Genomic DNA, 20,829 nt, shown 5'->3' with positions numbered 1-20,829 from the left:
TGTCGCGAAATATGCAAATCACATGCAATTACTGACAAGCTGAGAGGCAGTATAAAATGCGGTGCACATGGCAATTACGTCAGAATCGGATACTGAACGCCGCTTAGCTGTTCGAGCAGCGAACACGGCGACCTCCATGATGTCTCGTTCCCGCTCTCAGGGAACCGAGTTTACGATAGTAACCGGAGAGCTTTCACGAGACATCACGGAGAAATTCTCCATTATGGGAATGATATTCAATCCCGTGAGAGAGGCTACGAGTAGCCTGTACAAGTTACCCACTCAGCGAAGATAGAACACACAAACACACACAATTCCCACCAATAGCAACGCTTGAAGGCGGGCTCGCAGCTGATAGGTGGAGATAAGCCAATGAGCGTCTAAAGCCCAGGTATACGAAATGTGCATATCTGGTCAGTGATAACGTATGCTGTGCTGAGAAACAGGGCAGAAGCAAAACAATACAGCATTGTGAGGGGCTGCATAGAGATAACTTAAGCAGCAGAAAACACATAACATGATGGTACACCAAGCGAATTAGACATTGAATAACTGTACAGGGCAGACAACAACAACAATATCATAAAGGGCTGCGCAGAGTAATTACTGTGTGAGGCAGCAAACTCACATGAATAGAGGTAGCATAAACGTGAATCAGTCACTCACCGATGGCACTTAGGAGGCCAAGGACTGAACGTCCAGCTTGTAAAACCTGGCGAAGTATTCGGAAGAAGACCAGCCGGCTGCAAAGCATATAGTTTCCTGAATAGACAAACCTCTCGACCATGCCCAAGAGGCGGCGATAGCCCTTGTTGAGTGGGCCCTAATGTGAAAGGGGCATTCCAAACCTTGGCTCGTATAAGCAGCCATGATAGAGTGGGAAAGCCCCTGTTTTGATACGGCCCGGCCCTTCGCACAACCACCGTAGCACACGAAAAGCTGGTCAAATCACACCGAAATCTGAGCATCCGCATCATGCGAGGACGATGACTCAGAAGACAGGGCAGACAGCGAAACAGTCTGCGTTCTGAAGGGGGTAAATAGTGATTAGGCATGTAACCCGGTCTCGGTCGGAGAGTGATGCCGCAGTCACCGGGTCCGAAGCAAATACAGTTGCTGTCCACAGAAAGCGTGTAAATCCCCTATGCGCTTAGCCGAAGCGAAGGCAAGAAGAAGTGCACTTTTGAGAGACAGCTCCTTCATATCAACAGATACTAAAGGCTTGAGTGGTAGCTGTGAAAAAGCTCTAAACACCACCTCTAGGTCCCAGAGTGGGGCTGAAGGCGGGCGTGGGATACAATCTCCTCGCTCCCTTAAGAAAACTCACCACCAGTGCGTGCCTACCGATCGATTGCCCGCCCAGCGGGGAACGAAACAAGGCAATCGCGGCCACATAGACTTTCAGTGTTGATGGTAGAGATCCACTATCCAGCCTGTATTGTAGAAAACAGAGAACATCTGACACGGAGCAAGCACCCAGGTTGATATGAACATCATGGCACCATTTCACAAACACTCCCCATTTCAGAGCATACAAATGCCTCGTAGAGGGTGCCCGCGCCTCCGAGAGCGTGTTAAACACACGAGAATGCAGGGCGCTCGACTCCTCTGATATCCCCGAAGCAGCCAAATGAAGGCTCCACAACTCCGGGTTTGGGTGCCAGACCGAGCCGCTCACCTGAGATAGCAGATCCTCCCTAACAGTGATCGGCCAGGGCGGCGCCACCAGCAGCTCTGTCAGGTCCGGGAACCAAAGATGGTTCGGCCAGTTTGGGGCGATGAGTATCACCGAAGCCCCCTCCTCCCTGATCTTGCATAACACCAGTGGCAATCTACTGATTGGAGGAAACACATACAGCCTGGCTGCTGGCCAGTGCGATGTCAGCGCGTCTCCCTTCAGCGGAGAGTGAGACTGGGAGAAGAACAGCAGGCAATGCGCATTCTCACTCGTAGTGAACAGATCCACCTCCGCTCTCCCTTGGCGAGTTCAATCATCCAAACCAACTCGGGGTGCAACCTCCACTCTCCTTGAGGAATACCCTTCCTCAAAAGCATGTCCGCCCCAAGTTCAGGAGACCGGGGACGTGCGCTGCTCTAATGGGGAGAAAGTGATGGTCCACCCATAGCAGGAGATTCGCTGCATGCTTGTACAGAGCCTTGGATCATACGCCTCCTTGGGTGATTTATATACGAAACCACAGACATGTTGTCAGTGCGAATCAGTACATGCCGATGTTACAGCTGCGGCCAAAAATCCTTTAGAGCTAAGAGCACTGCTTCCAGCTCCAAGCTGTTTATGTGCCACCGGCTCTTGAGGTTCTGACCACAGCCCTGAAGTCGGCATGACCTCGCACACTGCTCCCCGGCTTCAAGTCAATGTGTCCGTCGTGACCACGACACAAAGCCCAAGGGAACCTCCCGGCTGAAGCGATCTTTGTGCCACAGTCTCAGAGCTTCGATGCGCCTGCGGGAGACCAAACAGCCCGAAGTCCACTCCATCCAAGGAACTCGAGATTTCAGCCAAAACTGCAGCTGGCGCATATGTAGCAAACTGCCCAGTCTGAAATGGCGCAGGGAAGACAAAATGGAGGCTCCCGAGAGAGGCGAGCGCGCATCTCCACCGCTTTTAGTCAAAGCACACTCCCAGATACATTATAGACTGACTCAGGCCGAGAATGCTCTTACACATATCCACACATAGCCTCAAGAATTCCAAGTGACGAAGCAGTTTGTCTAAATGGCTGGCTGGCGTGTCCCGTGACTGAGCTAAGATCAGCCAGTCATCCAAATAATTGAGAACGCATATCCCACATATGGGATTCTCGGAATAGTTTTCCACGTGCTCAGGAACTGACATAGCGGCTTTAGCGGCTCGGTCGATGCGCCGGCGAGTGCTGTGCGGCTATAACCCGTGTGGGCAGCGGCTCTGTACTGCTCTGAGGCAGGGCGAGCGGCGCTGTATTGACTGAGTGAGGAGGAAAGAGCTCTTTTGCGCAAATGTATGCATTTTAATGAACATACACTATCACACCAATTTGAACAATTTGAGACAGCTGACTCCTCACCTTCATGCATTGGGGCCAGAGGTCGCGTTAACCGAAAATTCTCCGTCATTGACGGAATTTTTTTAGCAGTGACGGAAAAATCTGAAGGCCGTCCGTCACTTTGGCAGATTGCACACACTGAGGGTGATCTATTGTAATTTATAACTGTAATTCCCAGCCCTGTCCAGTTGGTGGCGAGTGCGCTCCAGTGAGGCAGCAGAGCGCGCGATCGTCTCCAGAACAAAAATAAAGGTCTTTTGCTGTGTCTTTGATTACTCACAGGCGAGTATAGTAAAGCGAATCGCTTGATCTGAGGTGTCTACAGCGATCTATCACGCCACATTAAAGCCAAAACGGTATTTATTGCTTGAATTTCCTAATAAAATGGACAGAATTTGAAACTGAGACTGCATTTCATATCAAAAGTAACAACGCACAAAGTTTAGCCGATTTTCTAACGTTACTGTGCATTCATCAAATGAAAACAGCATCGATTGGGAGTTAAGAAACGATATTGGTTCATAAAAATAAGAATCTATTAAAACAGAGAAATCGGTTTTATTTTATTTTTTTATCCAGCACTAGCATATTTTGTTGTTTTAAGTTGTTTTAAGTCACTGACGCAGTCTCTGTTCATCTGTTCTCTTCATTAAGAAATAAATGCATAAGCCAATATGCTCGTCCTTTAGGTTCATTATTAAAAATGAAAACGTGAACAAAAATAAAAGCAATTAAATGGGTTATTATAATTAAAATACGAAAATTAAAATGACGGGTAATATTAGATTATGACAGAATTTTTACAACCCTGTCCGTCAAAATGACAGATAATATTAAAGTCTAACGCAACCTCTGATTGGGGCATAATGTGACTCACTGCTGCTCTGAGGCAGGGGCAGCTTTACTGCTAGCGAGTGGGTGAGCGACTGAAGCGCTTCATAGCAGGTCACCGCACTGAAGCAGGGGCTCCATATCGCCTTGAATGAGTGAGAGAGCGAGTCCTCTACACACGGCAGCCGCTGATGCGGGGCTGGTACCGTGTGAATAAGAGACCAGTGTCTTCCAAACATGGCAGCCGCTGATGTGGGACTGGTATCATGTGAATGAGTGAGGAGCCAAGCGATTGTGCTTTACACACGGCAGAACGCTGCTCTGAGGCGGGGGCTGCATGCTTAGACAGTGGGCCGCACAGCATCTGCGGCGACATGGGCACCCTTAGCTCCAGTATCTGCACTCAGCTCTCCACTCCGCCATGGAAGGGGGACGTGAGAAGCCGGGCTGATGTCCTGCAGGTTCGATGGGTGAGAGGAATGCGGACATTTAGTCGGCATGAGCTCATCACCAGAATCCTTAAGGTCCACCACTGATAGAGGGCAGACGGACTCATCTGAAGAAAAATGTCATACTCACCTGAACGCTGCAGAGAAGCGGCCCTACAGGCACCGCCCTCTGATGAGCGAACCTCAACTGTGAGCTGTAATAGTTATAAGCCATAATCTAGGTTGTTCAGCAAAGTGAAGGAGAAGATCACCTCTCAGCTTGTCAGTATTTGCATGTGATTTGCATACTTCACGACAATTGGCCAGTCATTTGGACTGGCATGAGCCAATAGGACTTCAGGAAAGGTTGGAAGGGAAGGAGTTCCCATAACGGAGAATTTCTCCGTGATGACTCGTGAAAGCTTGAAAGGGAACTGAGGATTCCGCAGGACATGGAGGATTTTTCTGAAGAACAGTGCGCAGTTTAACTGTTCAAAACAAACAAGGAACTCATGAACAACCATCACAAAACAAAAAACAGTCGTGGATCATCCAGGTAACCACACACAGTATTAAGAACCAAGGGTTCCCAAACTTTTGAATGGGGTTATTTTAATAAATTCAGCTATGTTTTGTCTTGTGGACTAAAGGTAAACATCTTTTATGTAAAATATCTTACTCAGGACAGTACTAAAGAAAAAATAACATGCATTTTGTTAAAATTACTCACATTTTCTGCAAGGGGTTCACAAACTTTCAAGCAGTACTGTATATGGTAGTGTAACAGTTGTACATACTTTGCCTCCACATCTGATCGCAGGAAGACGGTGAAGGCTTCTGTGTCGTCATGGGGACTACGTCGACGGATTTTCCTAAGCTGCTCAAGGTCACTTTGAACACACAAAAATGCATAGATTCACATGCGAACATGGTAGCAAACTGGATTACAACAAAGTAAACTACAACGCTCCACTTCCTAAAGGTACCTGGGTTTGAGGCAGAACTCGTTCATAGCTCTAACTGCAGTAATGAAATTATTCTGGGTGTATTTGGTGCCATATTCCCTTTTTTTCAGGACAGCCCGTACTGAAAACACAAAAAAAACAAGCAAGGTAGTTAAAATTAATAGAATTGTGATATACATTCTGATTGGACCAAAAGGTGTCTGTGCGTAAAACAAGGCTGTAATACCTTTCACTTGAATGCTCTCTGCTTTCGTCAGACCTTGAGGTTTGGAACCTCAAATGCAAAAAAAAAATAAAAAATAAAAATAAATACAAATTGAATAAAACTAAACAAGTTAGAATAAATCATAGTTACTAAACATACATTTTATAATATATAAATATGCATAATATGTAAAACACTATATGCTTATATTTACTCACAAAAACCTAAGAAACAAATGGTTTATAGAAATGAGCATAAAGTAACACACTTTAGACATAATTCAAAAGCCTGTGAACAAATACAAAATAATGCAGAATCATTACCAGCTGTTTTTGCAGAGGACTGTGCAGCTTGTTCTTTCTCAGTGGCCTTTGGCTCTACAGGACCTGCTGGAGATCCGTCTTTATCACTGCCTGATGTGGAACAGTACTGGACCCGTGTCCACGTTAAGGATGTGACTCTGGAATCAGGAAAGCTAAACCAGAGTTTGTTCACCCCTCCTCCAATTTTCCAACCTACAGAGAATCACAAGTTGCATAATCGGAATAATTTCTGGATCTAGTCTAGAATTATTAGAACTACCAATGCTGAATGACAAGATAAGAAACAGATTTAAATAAACATCCTCTCTCAGTCCTTATACTGACAATGAAAATGACACTGTGTGGTGATGCTCTTACCAAAACATGGCTTTGCTATTTTAGAGGGTCTCTGAGATAAAGGGGCTCGTTGTTGCAGGTAGACCCGGCAGAGGACTTGCCATGGTCTGTGGGCCAAGCAGGGGAACATCCTCTCTGTGGGAAGTCCAGGAGACACACGCTGAATCCTGCTGGACACTGACATTAAGTTATGTTAGTAAATACAAATCTCTGGATGTATGTGATAATCTGACAACACTGAAGCATATATAGAAAAAAGGGAAGTGTAGACTTGTCTACAAACATCAGATTAAGCCTATTAAAGCAACGTGATTGATCATGTGACCATCCACATGAAATCTCTATGCACAAAACTCATTACACAGGATTTTAATAGAACCTGTATAAATAAATGCTGTCCACAATCATATCGACAGTTATATCTATCATCTTGAACGCTACGTCAGCTAATTAGCTAAATGTGACAGTGATTTCCAAGAGAACTTTTCCATAGTTACATAAAACCTTTTCAATTCAGTAAAAGTCAAAATTCGGAAACATTTAAAGCTAGTATTAACACTTGCATGCTTTTCTAGATCAGCATAAGCTTAGAATTACCACTCAATGATATCAGTATCGGGCTAGATATCCCTTCAACGCGTCCCTGAGCCAAACAGCAGATGTCTGAACGTGCGACTGCTTTAATTTCAGATTAAGTGAAGACTGCCGCTCTGACAACGATACACACTGCTAACTGAACCTGACTGCAGCCGGAGCCTTTCAGTTAGCTTAGCATGACAGCTGCATCTTAGCAAAGTGCTACAGTTGCTGAGGTAATTATAGACATATTACACACAGAAGCTGAAATAATAGACACCCCGTTATGTATTATTTACCTTTATATAGCTCAGTCCATTATTTACCAGTGGTGGGCGGCTAACTCAACACACTCCATAACAAACTAGTACCAACACAGAAAGCAGTGAAGACGGAGAGCTCGCGAGATCGTGAGTCATTGAACGAGAGAGCGTTAGTATTGAAACTGCGGCTGCAGTCTCGCAGAGAGGTCTAACAGTGGAGGAGCCTGTCACGGGAGCAGTGCTGTTAAGAAATCTATAAAGAACCATAATTGTGACCCTGGACCACAAAACCAGTCACAAGTGTCAGTTTTTTTAAATTGAGATTTACACATCATCTAAAAGCTGAATAAATAAACTTTCCATCGATGTACAGTTTGTTAGGATAGTACAATATTTGGCTGAGATACAACTATTTGAAAATCTGGAATCTGAGGTGCAAAAAAAACCTAAATATTAAGAAAATCACCTTTAAAGTTGTCCAAATTAAGTTCTTAGCAATGCATATTACTAATCAAAAATTAAGTTTTGATATATTTAAGGTAGGAAATTTACTTAATATCCTAATGATTTTTGGCATAAAAGAAAAATTTATAATTTTAACCTATACAATGTATTGTTGGCTATTGCTACAAATATACCCGTGCTACTTATGACTGGTTTTGTGGTCCAGGGTCACAATTGATCACTTTCTTAATTTGTTAAGTTTTAAACTAACAAAATTATACAGCCTCTGCTGGTTGGCCTAAATCATTCTTTAAAAATAGGAAATGAAAAAATTGGTTTTGGAAGTTCATGTCAGCCCAACTTATATTTTATAATAATAATAATAATAATTCTAAACCTTTTAAACACTTAAGTACAAGAACAAAACGTTTTAAGATGAGAAACATATATAATAATGTCCAGAATATACATTTAACACAAAAATTAGGATACATTCATTGTAAATTTTAATGTAGCCTACAAAATAATTAATTAATAAATTTATGAATAAAAATAATTAATAAATAAAATACACACTATTAAATTACAACAAGGACTGTATCTTGGAAACTTACAAAGTAGTATTTGAAAATACAAAGACATAAAGGAAAAATATGTTTCACCATGTCTTGAATGACATGAGCAAAATAACGACAGAAAAGATTATTTGTATTTTCCTCAGTCCCATTCAGAAAAGTTTTCAAGCTCTTGAAGCCACTGCTTCTCCACCTTCACAAAGAGAGATAACAAAACAGTTAGGATATGAACTGTACTGTATAGACATCTTTTTGTGTCTACATATCGGTTTGAAGTGGCATACAGTATTTCCAATCATTTTAGAATTATCCACCTGTTCATTTTGCAGTTTAGTCAGGCTCAGCACTGAGGGTTTGTCTACGATCATTTTAGTTTTCTGACTTTGAGGAAGCTGTATTGTGGACAGGGAATTTCTCTGGATGTTTGCTGCCTCAAAGACATTGTTCATGAAGGTGTCTGAATTCTCAGAGATCATCTCTGAACATTGTCTCTTCTTAGGGGTAAAGCTTGAGTATTGAAGTTCAGAGTGAATCCTCTTTGAAGACAGTTCTGGTGGATTTTCAAACTCTAAAAAAAAAAAGGACATTTCAAAATATAACAATCTCAGCCAAATCTATTAATGATTTCTGTGGCGCTTCAAAGTCAATAACCCCCAAAAGACATGAAATGAGAACAATTATAATGACAACATTCTAGGTAGTATTGTATGAAGACTATTAACCTCACTCAAAAACTTGCCTTCCTCCCAGCCGTCAAGACTACTCTGTTCAGCACTAACAGCCTCCACCACCTTGTGAGGACATTAAAATCGCAAACGTTCAAAGGCAAAATCATGAAAGCAGAAATGAAATAATCTAAAAGAAGCTTTGCAAAAGCACCTTTTCCTTATTACACCTGCGCCTTGGAGTAAAGCGCCCATCCACAATGCTTTGAAGAGACTGCTTTAGTGAGGCATGTAACTCGCTGGTGCTCTTGACCTAAAACAAACCCAGTTTTAAAACATTTTATACAACTTTCACAAGTTAGAAAGCACTGTTCTTAAGAACAACTGAAATGACACATAAAATAGGGAGTTTTGAGAGCCAGTATAAATTATAGCCATATATTATACCTTCATGCTATCAAAACACGCTCTTCGAAACTCTCCACTGCTGCTGCTGGCAATTATACTGTTCATTGAGCTCAACACAGTGGGTATGGCAGAATCCAACCTCTGCCTGGCCTGAAGTACACACAGAAAAGATGTATGGTTCGGTGGTCTCTAAACAATGACTAATAGCTATACTGTCATTATTGTTTCATGTATATGAGTGTTCAAAAGTTTGGGGTCGGTAAGATTTTTTTTAAATGTTTTTGAAAGACGTCTCTTATGTTCACCAAGGCTGCCTTTATTTGATACAGTAAGTTTGGTTACCTTTTATTATAATGTAAAATAACTCTTTTGTATTTTAATATTTTTAATTCATTTCTAAAATGTAATTTATACCTGTGGTGGCAAAACTGAATTTCAGGAGCCATTACTCTTCAGTGTCACACGATCCTTCAGTAATCATTCTAATATGCTGATTTGGTGCTCAAGGCACATTTTTTATTATTATCAATGCTGAAAACAAAATCTGAAGAAAACAAAAACAAGATTTTTCAATTTTTTTCAGATTTCTTTGCTGAATAGAAAAGTCAAAAGATCACCATCTATTTGAAATAGAAATCTTTTGTAACACTGTAAAAGTCTTCACTGTGTTTACATTTACATTTACATTTACATTTATGCATTTAGCAGACGCTTTTATCCAAAGCGACTTACATTGCATTCAAGTTACAGTTTTTACATTTTATCAGCTCTTGCTTTCCTGGGAATCGAACCCATGATCTTGGCGTTGCTAGCGCCATGCTCTACTATTTGAGCTACAGGAAAGCTGCAAACTACCACATGTTTAATGTGTCCTGCATAAAAAAAATATATTAAAACAATCTTACTGACTCCTAAACTTTTGAATGCTAATTTAAGTAAACTTCCTTTAAAAATAAACTTCACAGATAAATCTTACAGCAGATTTTTGCTGAAATCCTTTCAGTGTGTTTTTCATGGTAGTTTGCAGCGTCGCCCTCACATTATCTCCGTTGTACCAAAGAACTGCATCCAAGTGTTTCTCAAAAACCTCCTCACTGCCTGACACATTTAAAAGCAGAATTTATAAATATTATGACCCATCTCAATATGTCTGTGATAGGGAGAGCAAATGTGACTCACTTATGAAGTCGGACATCTGGGAGCGGAAGGGGTCAGTGTATTGAGTGAAAATGAAGACAGTCAGAGTCTGTTCTACAGCACGGCTCCATTCTGACTCAATGTTCTGCTGTACAGCACTACTATATCTTGTTTCCTGGCTGTAGTCAGTCTCAACAGAGAATTCTACATCAGAACACAGAGATCCTATAAAGAGAAAAGACAGAATTAATAATATATAGACATGCTGGAAAACTGTCTGAACAACTCTAGCCTCAAAGCCAACAGTGATTTGTAGCACAGTGCTTTTTATGCTTTGCAGCGAGGCTTCCGTCCATAAAATTATGGACTCAGTATCTCAGTATCCCCGATTTCTCCCCATTTAGGCCTGTAATTTACCCTGGATGTTTTGTGTTTCCATACAACAGACTCTAGAAAGGCCGAGATCTGCCCAAGAAAGTGAAGTAGCCAAACTCTGGAGGAAACTTGTCTGTGTGTGCATTAAAGGCATGCCGCATGGACTGTACACTAACATGTGCAATGAATGTCAAGGAAAACATTATTTAAATATATATATATATATATCTTTTTGTTCATAAATATGAATAAGAATAGATAGGCAGACTAAAATCATATGCACACTCTTAAATTTGAATAACAATATTTATGTGCACATTACAAAGGATATCCGTATGCATGAGAGACGAGCGGGCCAATTGGAATACAGAGCCATACAGGGAGCAAGTGTTGCCATGGTAGCCATGCTCATTTCCCCACACAGTCCAGCCTCTATCATGTCAGTGGGAAGCACACAGCTCAGTGTATTTCCAAATACTGGGTGCATTTGTGAACAGGACGGGAGACAACGTACAGAGAATGGACTCCTTCAAAATAAAATCATAGAAATAAAATGTGCAAGGACAAACAAAATGCAAGTAGAGATTTTTAGGATGTTAAAACTCAATGATCAGTCTGAGGTGTTCATTCTGCTTGCTAGTAAGTTGTTCTATTTAATAAAAAATAGCAGGAACTGACTGTCCGTATGCGGCAGTGTCCATAGTAATGCGATGATCCATCGCTGAAACTTTACTTCCTTTCTCTCCTCCACTATGAAAAGGCAAATAAGGACAATTACGCCCAAAACGTTTTTAAAAATAAAAAAAGAGTGGGTTTAATTAGTAGGTCATGTAACACATCATCACTTGTAGAGAAGAATAAGAGCAACAAAAGCATAAAAACAAGCTTTTTTATTATTATCATCTACACACAAGTTTTGAGTCAGTTAGATTTGTAATGCTTTTGAAAGACGTCTCTTATTCTCACAAAGTCTGCATTTATTTGATTAAAAAAATACTGTAAAAACAGTAATATTGCTAAATATTATTATATTTTGGACAATATATTTTCAAATATAATTTGAAAATAAGTAATTACTTCAGTGTCACGTGATCCTGCAGAAATCCTTCTAATGTGCTGATTTGCTGCTCAAGAACCATTTCTTACTGTTATCAATGTTAAAAACAGTTGTGCTGCTTACAGAGGTGTAAAGTACTTGAGTAAATGTAACTAATTACTGTACTTTATCTTTTCGGATACTTTGTAGTTTTACTGAGTATCAAAGACATTAGCAACTTTCACTCTCTACATCACTGCATTTTTGAATGAGTATCTGTACTCTTTACTCCACTACATTTGAAATGAGTGTTGCAGTTACACAATATTACATATAAACCAAGAGCTACACTAAAGAACCACACACAGGAGGAGAAATTCTCAGTGACATGAAAAAAAAAAAAATTGAATATCCAAGCCTGTGACACTACCAATTACCAATGCATTTACCAAAGGTCACCTTTAACGTGTACTTTTTTAAGACTATATATATTTGTAGGATAATGTTAATTTTATATTCTTATGTGAAATGTCACATAACTAGAAAATGCTTAGCAAATACTATCTTGCATAAACAATGAAGACAGATTTAGATATGGGGGATGAATATTTAAATGTCAAAGTTTAACATGATGAGACATATTCTTGTGCTCTGATATATGGCATTGGCAGTGTCTCTTTGACTAGTGCATCTTTGAGCCTATATTTAGTATAAGTAAAATACTTAAGTACTGTTAAAATCAGATACTCTAAGACTTTTACTCAAGTTGTTTTGGAATTGGTGACTTGTAACCTGTAGTGGAGTAATTTTCACTGTAAGGTATCTGTACTTTTACTCAAGTATGATTTTCAGGTACTCTTTACACCTCTGGCTGCTTAATATTTTTGTGGAAACCATGATAAAAAAAATTTCAGGATTCTTTGATGAACATAACGTCTAAAGCATTGGTCTCAAACTCAATTCCTGGAGGGCCACAGCTCTGCACAGTTTAGCTACAACCCTAATCAAACACACCTGATCCAGCTAATCAAGGTCTTTAGGATCACTAGAAACTTCCAAGCTGGGGTCAATTCTTCGTACCTCGCTTAATACATCTGAGATGATTTGAAAGATGCCAGATCTTCTAATCCTGATAACTGATCTCTGGCTAATTTGGTTCTTCAAACGAATTTGCATATTAGATTAAAATTATATCGATTGAGTTGTCTAAGATTACTGTGTTCTCGTGCTCCCCGAAAAGGGCAGATGTATCGATCCTCGAAACCACGATCAGCAATGCAGCGATTGGCTGGCAGCAAGACAGCAATGTAATGACATCATATAATTAAAAAAGACACCTGATGAAAAATTTGACAAATTTCTGGACTTTTGTAAGGAAACAGCCAAGCGAACAAAACTACATAAATGTATATAGATATAAATAGATAAATGGGATGTAAATAGATAAATGAAATGTGAACTGTTTTTAATTTATTTGTATTTTTTTTTACATGATTGCCAATTATTTATATTCATGATTTATAGTATTTGTACAGGCTTTACATTTTTATTTCAATGTTGTAATTAGCAATTCATTTAATTTTATCTTTTTTTGTTACGTGACAGCATTAATTAAAGTTTCTTAGAGATCCAGTTATCTGCATCTCCTGCGCTCCATCAAGCCACTCCTGTAATATCTGTCACCACTCAAATTAATGCACAGCTCAGATTAACTGTACTGCATGTGTGTAAGACTCCAATACAATTATAAAGTAATTATTTCATCACTAATAAATCTTTCAATGAGTAAAACTGGCTGTGTCTATAGTATTATAGACTACACAACATTATTATATTATTTTCAAATTATTTTTTTAATTATCATTTTAAATAATTGTCCCTGGACCAGTAGGGTAGGCTTGTAATAAAGTAACGGTGGCTGGGGCAGATTTTAAGTATCAATTCTGCTTAAAAAGATGCAATCTAATCCTGTTTACATGAAATAAACCTGCTCCCGAGCAGGTTTAAGCTTACGGACCTCTTGGATCATTTGGTTCTTTGAAGCTCATCCTGGACTTGCTGTCATAGCTTGCTGTCTGTAAGCTTAAACCTGCTCGGGAGCAGGCTTATTTCATGTAAACAGGATTAGATTGCATCTTTTTAAGCAGAAAACTACTTTATTACAAGAGTACCCTACTGATCCAGGGACAATAATTTAAAATAATATAATAATGCAGTCTATAATACTATAGACATAGCCAGTTTTACTCATCGAAAGATTTATTAGTGATGAAATAATTACTTTATAATTGTATTGGAGTCTTACACACATGCTATACAGTTAATCTGAGCTGTGCATTAATTTGAGTGGTGACAGATGTTATGGGAGTGGCTTGATGGAGCGCAGGAGATGCAGATAACTTGATCTTGACCCTTAAGAAACTTTAATTAATGCTGTCACGTAACAAATCTGTTTCAAAGATAAAATTAAATGAATTGCTAATTACAACATTGAAATAAAACGTAAAGCCTGAACAAACACCAGAAATCGTGAATATAAATAATTGGGAATCATGTAAAAAAATTACAAATAAAATAAAAACAGTGCACATTTTATTGATCTATTATGACACTTATTTAGTTTTGTTCGCTTGGCTGTTTCCTTATAAAAGTCCAGAAATTTGTGAAGTTTTTCATCAGGTGTCATTTTTTAATTATATGATGTCATTACGTAGCTGTCTTGCCGCCAGCCAATCGCTGCATTGCTGATCGTGGTTTCAAGTATCGATACATAGCCCCTTTTAAACCAACCCATGAACATGCAGTTATCTATGGATAACTCAATCCAGCCATACTAATCATCAAAAACAGGTACGATCGAAGAACCGAATTAGCCAGATCACGATTAGCGTTACGATATCGTCTTGGATGTGTCATTTGATCTCGGATGTAATAAGCAACATACGAAGAACGGGCCCCTGGATGAGCTTCGAAGAACCAAATGATCCAAGATCAAGTGAAATCGGCAACAATCAAATCCAGCTAACTGAGTAAGCGACATACGAAGAACGGGCCCCAGGTGTGATTTGGGGCTGGTTGGAGCTAAACTCTGCAGAGCTGTGGCCCTCCAGGAATTGAGTTTGAGACCACTGGTCTAAAGGAACAGTATTTATTTGAAATAGCAATCTTTTGTAGCTTTGTAAATGTCCTAACAATTTAAGGTATTCTTTCTGAATAGAAGTATTAATTTCCCAAAACATTTGAATACATTTTTTTTTTTAAACAACCTGAACATTTGCTTGTGTGTCGTTGAATCTGTCCTAATCTCCGATATGATTTTCACCTGTAATAGATAAAAAGGCAGAACCAGACCTTCAATTGAGGAGAGAGAATAATACCTTCAACTCACAGTTAATTAAAAATTCTAAATAAGCAACCTTTTTATTGCAAATATACATATTTGCATAAATCACCTTAAGGGTAAATGTTTTGGTTCATTTCAATGTAATTGCAGGAAATGATTAATGTTGTTACAATAGTTTGAATGTACTGCACTGGTCTCACCTGTGCATGAACCAGACCGAGTCTGTGCAGAAATTGTTGGATCTTTGACAGTTCAGCATCCACTGACTGACTAGTAGCCTTTTCAACCTTTTAGAAATTAAGATAACAATTAATAATTAATATGTGAAAACATACAAAATATATAATCACGATATCAGAATTAAACACATATGACCTTTAAGGAATGAAGATAAAACAAATTATACAAAATATGTGAAAACATACTAAATATATTAGCAGAATATCAGAATTGTCAAACACAAATTTCCTGGTATATTATTCAGTCAGGAGGCACTCACATGGAAAGAATAGGTAAAAAACAAAGATCCAAAATTGTCAGTAAACCCCTTAAGTTCTTCCTGATGAATACACTCACAAGGTGGGGCCTCTAAAGAAAGACTGTCTATAGCCTCTGAAAAAGAAAAACAAAAGAAACAACGTGAATCTGAACATATTTACACTTACAATCAATAGTTTTTAGGCTAGTACACACTCACCTTTCAAAGCAGACTTAGAAATTTTCTTACACCAAGCACCAGCAGCAGATACTGTAAATGCACAAAGCAATGAGTCAGTCATTTATCAAGCTTACAGAATTAAATAGTGAGTAAATCAGCATTAGTTTAGTTTGTTTGTGTTTTAACGTTAACGTTACCGGTTAAAATCGCGGGAGATTCAGACAGCGCTCGCATGACAACCATCAGACCTCCTGACCGTTTACACTCACCACACTCCAGACGAACTAAAGCCAATAAACACCTCAAAACCTGCAGTTAAATAAAGTTCAAAACAATCATGCGAGCGACATATAGTCAATTCAGTAACGTTAGGTGACAAACGCAAATACAGCTAAGTAAACCCTGAATAATAAACTTTAAATAAAACAAACAAAACACATTAGGGATTTTAAAAACACAATGTTGAATGTACCTGTCGTAATTTACAGTACATTTCCAATCCCAATAACAGTCAGCTTCGTCTGAAAGGCCCTCAGAAAAGTTCGCAACCGCAGTGGCGCTGTCCATCCGCTCCACTAGATGGCGCGAAAGCCTGCAGAAAGAGGTACTTTAGCCAGTGCACAGTCACGTACTTTTTTAGTGCTGCCCAGCACATGTAAATAGGGAAGCGTCCGTGGTGTTCTGTTCTTCATCATTTTCATAGTGAACATATCCGTTTAGCCTTTAACTGTGCAGGATGAGCGCGCAGCAGATGCTGAAAGTGTTCGTCACGAGACGCATTCCGCAGGAGGGCATGAAAATACTCCAAAAAGCCGGGATGTACGAATCTTTATTTGATCTTTTACGCATGCATTATATGCGAATTTAGTTTACATAAAATGTCTGAGATGCTTTCCCTGCAGTTTTAATGAGATGAAGTAGCTCGTGTCAAAACTATGGTGGCCACGGTGTTCATTAACAGCATGTGTGAACCGAAGATAAGTTTGGCTTCAGTCCTGCATTTAAAGTTTCACCAGTGACCTTGTAGCATGCTTACAATCTAATTGTGAATGTCACACTGTTAGGACACGTGCCTTATTGCATGCTTTGATTAAATGATTGGAAACAACTTGAGCAAGTTATATGAGCAGTTTATTGTTGTTATGCATTATGTGCAGGTGTAATTTGTCAGTATGGGACTCTGATGAGCCTGTGCCCCGGGCAGAGCTCCTGAAGGGGGTGGCAGGTGCTCATGGGCTTCTCTGTTTACTCTCAGACAAAATTGATGCTGAGGTCTTGGATGCGGCTGGTAAGACAAACCTCTAGTTACACTTTAGAACAACTGCAGGTGAAAATTCTGATCTGGTAATACTGATAACACACATTAAATACTCTCAGGACCCAACTTAAAAGTGATCAGCACTCTCTCTGTGGGATTTGACCATCTTGCTATAGATGAGATAAAGAAACGGTAAGTTCGTGTTTCTGTAAGCCATTAGATTTGAAAATGGACAGTGGATCGATGATGATGGATCACAGTAACTGTGTTTATACAATTTAAACGCATGTACTATCTTTCTTCGCCCCAGAGGGATACGAGTAGGCTACACGCCTGATGTTTTGACGGATGCTACTGCTGAGCTGACGGTGGCTCTGCTCTTGGCCACCGCCCGACGTCTTCCCGAGGGTGTAGAGGAAGTGAAAAAGTCAGTCCAACACCTTTTCTAATACATTGTCATCTATCACAGCTTTGTAGTGTACAGTTCCAAATGTTCAGCAGTCTTAAAGGGATAGTCCATCCAAAAATGGAAAATTCTGTGATCATTTGTACACTTTCTCCTACACAGAAGAAGATATTCTGAAGTATGTTGGTAACTAAACCGTTTTGGTTCCCCTTGACTTCCATTGTTTGGACAAAATATGGACAAAGTCAATGGAAACTAAAACTGATTGGTTGCCAATGTTACTTGAAATATCATCTTTGGTGATCCTCAGAAGAAAAAAAAGACATGAGGGCGAGTAAATGATGCCAGAAATAAAAATTTTGGGTGGACTACCCCTTTAATGTTTAAAAAGCATGATTTAAAAAAACAAGTCAGTACCCCTGTAATATCCCAGTTTTTTTTTTTTTGGCATATTTTCCATCTCTCTCAGTGGTGGCTGGAGTACATGGAAGCCTCTGTGGTTGTGTGGTTACGGTCTTTCAGGCAGTACTGTTGGGGTGATTGGTTTGGGCCGCATAGGTACCGTATGAATTATTCATTTTTTTCTCTCTCTACCATAAAATAAGCTACCTATGCATCTGCTCTATTATGTACACCATCTGTTCTTTTAATGCAGTGACAAATTCAGTGACAATCATAGTGAAAACAAGTCACTTTACACCTAAGCAGCTTGTTACCACATGTAGTGTGATCTCTCTGGATAATTGAAGATGTTGCCCAGTTTATGTTGTTGAAACAATGAAGGTGAATACGTCAGACTTTATCATTATAGGGAGAATTTTAATTTGGATCTTAATATTTCTGGATGGATTTTGGATTTTTTTTAGTAGGACGTCTTCAGTGTGTTAGAGTCAATGGTGTTCTTTCAGTACTGTTCTACTGGGTCCCCTCAAGGCTGTTGTCTTTCACCTCTCTTGTTGATTATGTATACAAATGATTGTCGGAGCATGCATGAGAATAGCAATATCATAAAATACACTGATGATTCAGTGATTGTGAGTCTTCTCCACGAACAGGATTTGGGGCATGGTCCTGTCGTGAAGGACTTCATTTCGTGGTGTGACCAATTTTCTCTTCAGTTGAATGTTAATAAAACAAAGGATATGGTGATTGATTACAGGAGGTTTTCTCCTAGCCTCTGGATGACAACAATTAAAGGTTTGGACATTGAAATTGTTGATGCACACAAATATTTGGGGGTAGTTATAGATTATAAGTTGACTTTCCAACCCAACTCCTTGACTGTCAGAAAATTTCTGAGGAAATTAAAATCTTTTAGTGTTTGCTCTTCTACGATGTCACTGTTTTCCAAACAATTTATTGAATCTGTCCTTTCCTTTTGCATTGTAGCATGGTATGGTAACTTGAGTCTGTCAAATAAGAATAGGTTGGGTAGCCTTGTGAAGGTGGCAGGCAAGATTATTGGTGTTAATCAAACTGTGCCTACTGAAATTTACCAAAATTCTGATGTTAAGAAAGCTCAGGTCATTCTCTGTACTATTGACCACCCACTACATACTGAGTTTCAGATGTTGCCATCTGGCCGTCATTTTAGAGTTCCTGTTTTCAGGACGAAAATAACTAAAGATTGATTTGTTTATTGAATAAGTCTGGTGGGGAGGAGAATGTATTGGTACCCAAAATTTATGAACTTGAGTAACGCTTGGTTGAATTTTAATGTTTGGGAAATTGTATATGTACATTGTATGCTTTTATGGGGGTAATGGTTATGTGTGCATGGATATGGTTAGTGTATTGGCACTTTGCTGCAATCTTAGTTTCCCTACGGAACAAAGTTGAGTCTGAGAGTTACATTAACTTGAATGCCTCGTTTACACTGCAGGTCTTGATGCCTAATTTTGATTTGTTGCCTATATCCGTTTTCTTTTTTTTTTACCGTCCGTTTACACGTTCTTTCAATTGTATTCAAATGCGTTTACACTTGCCATATCTCTTCCATATTTCCTGTGATGTTGTGATTTACCATCTCCACACGTGCTTCTTCCTGAGATTAATATCACATCATTAAAGTACCAAATTGTCACAGTTTTAATGAAGTACAGAACACAATGCCTCAAAGTCCGATCTGCCTGTTTACATGAGTCACATTGGCACATATCTGATTTAAATCTGATTTATTTCCAAATATGAATGAGGTCTGAAACCCATCTCGAAATGTCCAAATGCATGTGTTTTTTTCCCTGTTTACACGGTCATAGAACACCTCTGATCTTGGTCACATATGAGCAAAAAAAAAAATCAGAATTGGGTCAAATTTAACTGACAGTGTAAACGAGGCCTAAATAGATTTGTTTAATTGTCAATTTGTAGGTTTGGCTATTGCAAGGCGACTAAAGCCTTTTGGAGTGAAGAGACTGCTGTATACAGGCAGACAACCCAAACCTCAGGCCCAAGAGGTTGATGGGGAATATGGTAAGAACAAGACAAGAAAATGCTTGTTGCAATTCCATGTATGAATACAAATGGGGAAAAAAAAAAAATATTTAGAGGGGTTGAGAAGATTGTACGATGGCCTCTTTTTTTCTTTTATCTTCACTCAGTGCCTTTAGACACTCTGGTGAGAGAGAGTGATTTTGTGGTGGTGTCCTGTTCTTTGACTCCTGACACTCAGGGCCTTTGTAATAATAACTTCTTCAGCAAGATGAAGAAAACATCAATCTTTATCAACACCAGCAGGTAAAACACACTAGTAAAAGCAGAGCGGCAGTGGAACATGTTTGATTCTTTACCTCTATATTTGCAGTTCTTCTGTAGACTGGCTCTTCTCTTTTTCTTTTAAACTACTTTACAGTTAGCAATTTCTCCTCAAATCAGTACTAAACTGAAAAATACAGTTTTCTCTCTTCTCTAGAGGGGCGGTTGTGAATCAAGAGGACTTGTTTAAAGCCCTCAGCAGTGGTCAGATTGCAGCAGCTGGGCTTGATGTTACAACCCCTGAACCTCTGCCCACCAACCACCCACTGCTGACCCTTAAAAACTGTGGTGAGTGCTCTTGTAAATCCACTTCAATTCTGTTATTTTTGCCATGTATTAGTAGAAAAACCTTGTCTAACTCGGTCTTTCTTTCTTACAGTGGTTCTTCCTCATATCGGCAGTGCCACCTACTCCACACGCGGTATCATGAGTGAACTGACAGCAAACAACTTGCTGACAGGCCTGACAGGCTCTGAAATGCCCAGTGAGCTGAAACTGTAATGCTTTGAAATGTAGATGCCATTTTATATGAATGGAAAAGTCAGTAGGGTTAATCTAACCATTAAATGCACTGCATTAACTACATGAGATTAGAAGGGATAAATTATGTATTAGAATCATCTCACATGGATAATCTTAATCATGAATGGAACAAGATGCCACGATTTCATATGCTAAACATGCACATTTGTTCTACTGTGATATTGCACATTCAAAGTCAACACTCAAATGTCCTCCAAGCTAAAGTAGAATCAATGTTATAAGTATTAAATTTGTAACAATAAAGGATTTATTGAAA

At 39.4% G+C, this 20,829-nt stretch overlaps 2 protein-coding genes across 2 annotated transcripts in view; one reads left to right on the top strand and one right to left on the bottom strand.

Annotated features, from left to right (window-relative positions):
• slc30a9 (solute carrier family 30 member 9) overlaps positions 1-16,236 on the bottom strand; it is a 24,454-nt gene extending 8,218 nt beyond the window's left edge. Inside the window, 20 exon segments of the mRNA XM_058797510.1 lie at positions 5,101-5,193; positions 5,290-5,389; positions 5,495-5,542; positions 5,797-5,996; positions 5,998-6,098; positions 8,305-8,558; positions 8,730-8,781; positions 8,870-8,968; positions 9,103-9,213; positions 10,040-10,161; positions 10,243-10,425; positions 10,618-10,753; positions 10,907-11,102; positions 11,254-11,325; positions 14,878-14,933; positions 15,155-15,241; positions 15,454-15,566; positions 15,652-15,702; positions 15,810-15,921; positions 16,085-16,236. Of these exon segments, the coding sequence (XP_058653493.1) occupies positions 5,101-5,193; positions 5,290-5,389; positions 5,495-5,542; positions 5,797-5,996; positions 5,998-6,098; positions 8,305-8,558; positions 8,730-8,781; positions 8,870-8,968; positions 9,103-9,213; positions 10,040-10,161; positions 10,243-10,425; positions 10,618-10,753; positions 10,907-11,102; positions 11,254-11,325; positions 14,878-14,933; positions 15,155-15,241; positions 15,454-15,566; positions 15,652-15,702; positions 15,810-15,921; positions 16,085-16,105 (2,207 nt within the window). The 5' untranslated portion in view covers positions 16,106-16,236.
• grhpra (glyoxylate reductase/hydroxypyruvate reductase a) lies at positions 16,221-20,829 on the top strand. The gene is made up of 9 exons (XM_058797505.1): positions 16,221-16,431; positions 16,770-16,900; positions 16,990-17,062; positions 17,181-17,297; positions 17,746-17,834; positions 19,647-19,748; positions 19,877-20,012; positions 20,188-20,318; positions 20,410-20,829. The coding sequence occupies exons 1-9, from the start codon at positions 16,349-16,351 to the stop codon at positions 20,529-20,531; spliced, it is 984 nt and encodes a 327-aa protein (XP_058653488.1). The 5' UTR covers positions 16,221-16,348; the 3' UTR covers positions 20,532-20,829.

Source organism: Onychostoma macrolepis, chromosome 14 (assembly GCF_012432095.1).
Source record: "Onychostoma macrolepis isolate SWU-2019 chromosome 14, ASM1243209v1, whole genome shotgun sequence".
NCBI classification, from domain to species: Eukaryota; Metazoa; Chordata; class Actinopteri; order Cypriniformes; family Cyprinidae; genus Onychostoma; species Onychostoma macrolepis.
The sequence above is the reverse complement of the archived record's forward strand: the minus strand, read 5'-3'. Positions and strand labels throughout refer to the sequence as shown.

Excerpts from the sequence above, each read along its gene's own strand:
- grhpra (XM_058797505.1), top strand. The coding sequence starts at position 16,349 with ATGAGCGCGCAGCAGATGCTGAAAGTGTTCGTCACGAGACGCATTCCG. Across the intron at positions 16,901-16,989 it reads TGAGGTCTTGGATGCGGCTG|GACCCAACTTAAAAGTGATC; the intron begins GTAAGACAAACC and ends AAATACTCTCAG. Across the intron at positions 17,298-17,745 it reads GGTGTAGAGGAAGTGAAAAA|TGGTGGCTGGAGTACATGGA; the intron begins GTCAGTCCAACA and ends CATCTCTCTCAG.